Source organism: Martes martes, assembly GCF_963455335.1.
Source record: "Martes martes genome assembly, chromosome: 6".
NCBI lineage: Eukaryota > Metazoa > Chordata > Mammalia > Carnivora > Mustelidae > Martes > Martes martes.
Window position 1 is genome coordinate 127,813,755 of NC_137893.1, and position 6,516 is coordinate 127,820,270.

The 6,516-nt window shown below is 57.5% G+C and overlaps 1 protein-coding gene across 1 annotated transcript; it reads left to right on the top strand.

The window, feature by feature from the left end:
* The first annotated feature begins 3,487 nt into the window (after positions 1-3,487).
* On the top strand, positions 3,488-5,164 carry PPP1R3G (protein phosphatase 1 regulatory subunit 3G). The gene has a single exon (XM_080807052.1). The coding sequence runs from the start codon at positions 3,499-3,501 to the stop codon at positions 4,561-4,563; it is 1,065 nt and encodes a 354-aa protein (XP_080663178.1). The 5' UTR covers positions 3,488-3,498; the 3' UTR covers positions 4,564-5,164.
* The last annotated feature ends 1,352 nt before the right edge of the window (positions 5,165-6,516 follow it).

Genomic DNA, 6,516 nt, shown 5'->3' on the forward strand with positions numbered 1-6,516 from the left:
AAAGGTGCTTGGGCTTTTAGGGGCAGTAATTGTGGGAAGATAAATATAAGGGGGAAACAAATGGAAGACAAAGGTTAGTCAGTCAGGTTTATGTAGGTTACACGGTTTACTAAGTTTATGTAGACTTAAATCAGTATCATCTCCAGGGTCATTTCTGGTGATGAAGAGAGGGAAACGCATGTAGAAGTGGATAGTTATTATTTACTTTTACAAAGGGAAAATTATGCCCTGCTTTTAGGCAAAAAGTGGAAGAACAGAGATCTTGAGCCGGCTGTCTTCGATCACTTTCTCAAGATAATCCTTATGATGAAGTGGCATATTTGCAATAGTGCATTCTTATCCCCTTCACCTGAGTTCTGTGAACCATTCTGGTGGATTATTGAACCCAAAAGGAGGGATTGTGGGAACACCCGAATTAGTACTTGGCTGGCCCAAAGTGTGGTGGCCTGGGGACACCATGTGTGGCTGGCATCTGAGAGGGGGCAGTCTCACAGGAGTGAGCCCTTTAACCCCACAGGATCTGATACTACCTCCAGGTGGCTATAATCAGACTTCAGTTACTGGAGACCCAGGTGGTATCAGAAAGAACGAGAATCTACTAAGCTTAAATGCCCAAAATGGGATTCAGGATCTTGCCCTCCCTCCATCCTTCTCCTTGGCGGTCCCCTGCCCCAGGGACTGCGGCCACTTCTAGTAACCGCTCCTGTCCAAATACTCAAGGCACCTCCATCGCTCCCACTTCTCCCATATGGGTCCATAAGCATGCTATGCTGGTTTCACTTCTAAACAGCTGTCAGATATGCTCACCCCACCACCATCACCACTACTCTTGTCCTGGGGATGATCACCTTTCCCTTGAAAGATGGCAATAGTTTCCTAACAGAATCGTCCACATTGTCTCTATCCCTCATAGTCTGCTCTTCAACCTGTTTCCAGAATGGGCTTTCGAAACTTAAATCTGGTTAGTCACACCTATGATTCAAAACCCTTCAGTGGTTTCTCATTGCTCAAGGTCCTGCGTGGCTGGCACCTTCCTACCCCTGCGTCCTCAGCCCTCCGCCCCTGGGCCACACAGGCTTCTTTCAGCCTCTCCCTATGACCCATATTCCCTCCCACATGGGGCCTTGTGTGGGCTGAAATGTTCCCTCAGGCCCACTCCCCTTCCTCCCGGAGGCCTTCCTGACCAGCCTGCATCCTTCACAGCATCTGCTAGAGTGGCTGAGTCTGTATTTGTGTGGAGTTCTGGTTAACGCTGGTCTCCTCCAATACATTGAGGGCTCCTTGAGGGTGGAGTCCTCTAACATTTTCACCAAAGAGAAGAGTGAGAGGGCTGGACCCAGGCCCTGCACAACCCTGAGATTGATGCCTCCTTAGGTCCCAGTCCTTGGGCACCTCACCTTCTCCCTTCCCTTTCCCACAGTGGGCACATGCTCTGAGAGGATCACCACAGCCTCAAAATCTCTTCGAAATTCTATTTCTATCTTCCAAATAGTTTGCAATTTTGTGTTTAACTCCATAATATATAAATGTTTACCCAAATGTAAAAATAATGTCTTCTTCCTCAAATCTTAGAACTGGTCCAGAAGGTACACCAGGGTATCTGGTGCCTCTTGTAAGCTCCCAAGTTGACATGCAATTATGGTATTCTATATTAGGTATAGTAGGACCTACCGTTCCAGCAAGAGGAAGGCAGAGCCCCTCCCTCATGAACACCATCCCCAGCCGTGGCTTCCTAGCAATGGGAGAAATCTTTCTTCTTAATCATCGGGGTTCAAATGTCACCACACTTAGCTGTGAGGCCTGGGAAATGAACGATCTTTCTATGCCTTCATGTCCCATTTGTAGAGTAGAGATGGTGGTCTGAGAATAAGATCGAGCTAGAGGAGTCAGTTCAAGCCAGCACTGTTGATGGACGGGTGCTCCAGGAATATGAGCTATTAATATGACTACTCACCACTTTCTGCTTGCCCCCTCACCAAAATGCCTAAGGTGCTGGCCCCTTTTAATTCCCCTTCAAATTCTGCCAGACAATAAGGTGTTTTAGTTACAATGCCTCAGTTAAATGACTTGGGGAGGCTGGCTTCTTTCCTTCCTTCCTTCCTTCCTCTTTCCTCCGTCCTTCCTTCCTTCCTCTCTCTCTCTTTCTTTTCGTGAAATACCGGATCTACGTCTAAAAACGCCAGAATCCCTAGCTTTTTACACGAGGAACTCCACAGGTCCACACGGGTTTAGACGGAGTTCCCAAAAGGCAGACCCTAGAGCCCAGCATCAGTATGTTAGAGATACTTGAAGAAACGCCGACCCCCGCGTGGGGCCCAGGACCGTTTTCACAACTCCAGGTGACACTGACGCGCGCTCATGTTTGAGAACCACTAACTCCAACCAAGGTAAAGTCAGCCTGAAAACCAAAACCGGACAAAACCAACCCCAAAAGCCCACTATCGAAAGTCTCCCCGGGGCCCCGGCCCGCGCTCCGTCGGCAGAGCCGCGGGTCGGCCGCCTCGCAGCCCCAGCGCGCGCCTGGGCCCCTCGCGGCGGCGGGGAGAAGCTGTAAGCGCCGCGCGGCGTCGGTCCCGCGGGGCCCCCAGTCCTCGGGCCCCGAGCGCGGCGGGCGGGACCGGAGGAGGAGTGGGGACGTGCGTCCGGGCCCCGCGCTAATGGCCTCCGGCAGCTCCGGGCGCGGGCCCGCGTCCACTCCGCGCCGCCCGGCACCGTCCCCGCCCCGGCCTCGGCCCCAGCCCCCCGGGCGCCGCCACCGCGGGAGCGCCGAGGCGAGCGCGCCGGGCCGGGGCTGGCTGGCGAGCGGGACTGGAGCCACGGCGCCCTGAAGTTTGGGAAGGAAGGCAGGAAGAGAACGCGAAGGAGGCGCGCTCGGTCCGCGGCCCGCCGCCTCCCGGCTCCCCCGCAGGGCAGCTTCCTTAGTTGCGCGCCTGCCCGGGGGACTCCCTGGGCCGATGCGACCGCCGGGAGGAGACCTCTCCGCGACCCGCCGGAGGGCAGACCCGCCAGGCCCCGGGGGCTGACTGTACGGCCAGGAGGAAGGCAGTCGGCGTCCGCGTCCGCGAGAGCTGCGCGCCAGTTCACCCCAGGAGCTCCGGAGGCAGGACGGACGGGGGCCCCGCCGGGGTGGGTGCGAGGGAAGAGGGGGGCGCCGACTTCCAGAGGGCCGTCTCTCACCTTCCGCCCGAGCCTTCGGCAAACCCGCCCAGTCGCTCCGGCCCGCGCCACCCCGCTCCCAGGTGTTCCCACGGCTCGCGCCTCCCCGCCCCGGGCCCTCCCCCGCTGCCGGCAGGTTCAATCCCCAGAGCCGGCCCCACGCCCGCATCCTCCTCCCACTCCGGCCCCGGCCGCCGCCGCTAAAACCCGAGGCTCCCGGGTAGGGACGGCCTTCTCCTCTCGGGCCCGGGGCGGGCTCTGCGGGCTCCCGCAAGGACCCAAGGTGTTAAGTCCCCAGGGGAGCCCTGAGCGGGGGGACGCGATCCGAAGCCAGGCGACGTCATGGAGCCCCAGGGGACGCTAAGTTTGGAGAAGCAGGGACCGGCGCTCTTGGCGGAGCCCACGCCGACCGAGGGGCTGCCCGCCCCGGCGGTCCTCTGTGCGGAGAGTAGCGGGGACGGCGGCGGCGGCGGCGGCTCCTCGGAGGCCCCGAGCCCGGACGCTGAGCCCTTGTCCGCGGAGGAAGAGGCTGCCCCCCGGGAGCAGGAGGAGCCGTGGAAGTGCCGCCGCCGCCTCCCGCGATCCTTCTCGCTGCCCGCGGACCCGATCTTGGAGGCGGCCAAGTTGCTGCAGCAGCGACAGCAGCTTGGCCTGGGGCTGGACCCGCAGGGCGGCGAGGGGGCCGAGGGCGCGCCGCACGGCCCCGGCGGCTGCTGCGCCAAGTGCAAGAAGCGGGTGCAGTTCGCCGACGCGCTGGGGCTGAGCCTGGCCAGCGTGAAGCACTTCAGCGAGGCGGAGGAGCCGCAGGTGCCTCCCGCCGTGCTCTCCCGCCTCCGCAGCTTCCCCATGCGCGCCCAGGACCTAGAGCAGCTCCCCGGCCTCCTGGCCGCGGCGGTAGCGGCCGCGCCCCTCTCCGCGCCACCTCCCCGACTTCGGCCTCTTTTCGAGCTTCCCGGGCCGGGCGCGGCCGCCGAGCGCCTGCGGCGGCAGCGCGTGTGCCTGGAGCGCGTGCAGTGCTCGGCGCCCTCGGGCGCAGAGGTGACGGGCTCCGGCCGGGTGCTGGGCTGCCCCGGGCCGAGAACCGTGGCGGTGCGCTACACCTTCACCGAGTGGCGCTCCTTTCTGGACGTGCCGGCCGAGCTACGGCCCGAGCCCGCGGAGCCACAGCCGGCAGAGGCGTCGTCGGGGGAGCCCGGGGACGCCGGGGAGGAGCCGGGAGCCGAGCGCTTCCACTTCTCGCTTTGCCTGCCCCCGGGTCTACAGCCCCAGGAGGGGGAAGACGCGGACGCGCCGGGGGCCGCGGTCCACTTCGCCGTCTGCTACCGCTGCGCCCAGGGCGAGTTCTGGGACAACAACGCGGGTGCCAACTACACGCTGCGCTATGTGCGCCCTTCCGACGCGCTCTGAGCCCTAGGCGGGGGCCCAGGCAGCGAGGTGACCTGCCGGGACGTCTTCCTGAGCACCGTCCACCGGGGAAGGAGAGGAGGGATCCGCTCAGCTGTAAACTCGCACCAGGACAGATCCTTCGAGCAGGCATCGTGAGTCCGGGCAACGCACCCAACCTCCCCGGCTCGTTTTCACCTCGCTTAGGCCTCCCTAGGCTGCCTCTAGAATTCTCGCCCTGCGCCAGAATGCGAAGAAATTCTTGACTGAGCCGTAGCTTCCTTCAAGAAAAAGGTCCTGACCCCTGTGCACAGCTGTAAGACCTTGGGATTTGTTCTCAACTGTAGACATCGTGTTTTAGCCTTTGCAGCTTGCTGGAGACGCCTCGGGTCTCAGGGAAAGGACAGCCATCCTGCCACGTCGTGCCTGCCGAGAGAAGGCGCAGGACCCGGGCCGGTCGCCGGAGCCTTCACCCAGGGTCCTGTTTCTCCGTGAAAACCGATGGGGCCTTGGCTGGGCTGTCCTTTTCTCTTAACTGGGATCTGGGGGATGTTTGCACAGACTGGACGTTATTTACTGGGCCCCTGTGTACACATGTCCTTTTAAAAATAAAGGCCACTTGCACACCCTTTCTCGCTGTATTTTCTCTTCCAGCTCCGGGGGGTTGGGGACGTCTTGATTTTCCTCAGCTCATCGTGCTGGCCCGTTAACGATAATTAAACAAGAGGATTTCCAAGTTGCTCTTCTTCAGTCTTTCCTCTCTGATGCGGAGAGACCCAGGTTTCCCGCTCGGGACAAAAAACATTCTTTAAAACCTTTTGTAGAAAGCTTCTGTTCCCTGCCAAAATAAGGGGCTTAGTGAGTTGAAAGAGCAGAGTAGTCTGGTTGGCTTGCTGTCATCTGCAGGGTCGCTGACCCTCAACCCCCTTGGTGTAGGCAGAGCTCAGAATAGCTTAGCTGCTGGGCTTCTCTGGGCCTTTAGCAGCAGGGCAGAGAAGCTGGGCTCTCAGGGCTGGGTGATGGGGGGTGGGCAGAGGGGGAGGGGAAAGGTGTCTTTCTGTCTCCACTGGGAGCCCAAGTAGGTATTGATGACCTGACAGATGATAAAGCATGCCCAGCGAGTACATCAGAACCAGATAGGGGCTCTGCGGGCCGGCCTTCTTCACGCACCTGCTGATGGCCGTGGATGCCAGGATGACATGGCCTTGCGTTAGCAGGACAGGTGAGCATCCTGGGTGAGGGCCTGATCTTTCGCCACACCTTGTTTATCCTTTGGTAGTTTTTCTTTCTTTCGTTTTCATAGTTTCCAGCACATGTACAATCAATGCATTTTGCAGTGGTAATCTTTAAGGAAGGATGGTTTCTACTGGTGCTTTAGGGGAACCAGAGTAGGCATAGCACAGCCCATGGGCCTAATTCAGCCTGAAGTCTCTTCTTATAGACCCTGAGAGCTGAGAATGATTCTTAAGTTTTTAAACAGCTAGAAAAACTCAAAAGAAGAATACTGTTTTGCGACACATTAGAATTGTATGAAATTCAAATTTCAGTGTCTGTAAATAAAGCTTTATTGGAACGCAAGCCATGCACATTCATTTACATATAATCTCCGACTGCTTTCCTGCTACAAGAGCAAAGTTGAGTAGATGCAACAAAGACCATATGGCAAAAGCTAAAATATTTACTATCCGGTCCTTTATAGAAAGTTTGCCAGCTCCTGCTCTAGAGAAGTATTTTTTAACACTATATGCTGAGAGTTACACTTAATAAAGCAGCTAAACTTTTAGTCAGGTTTGCCACTTGAAATTAACCCCTGTTGTTGAGAAGTGATACTGTTTACATTACTTTCAGTAATCTTGGTTAGAATAAACACTAAGATACCAAATGTACAATTATTACTATACAGGGGAGGAGAATCTACTTGTCCTCTTTCATCTCAGAAATAATAATAAATCAGTACGGCTGAAATATAGCATCCAT

Bases quoted from the DNA above. Each gene is read 5' to 3' on its own strand.
- PPP1R3G (XM_080807052.1), top strand. From the start codon at position 3,499: ATGGAGCCCCAGGGGACGCTAAGTTTGGAGAAGCAGGGACCGGCGCTC.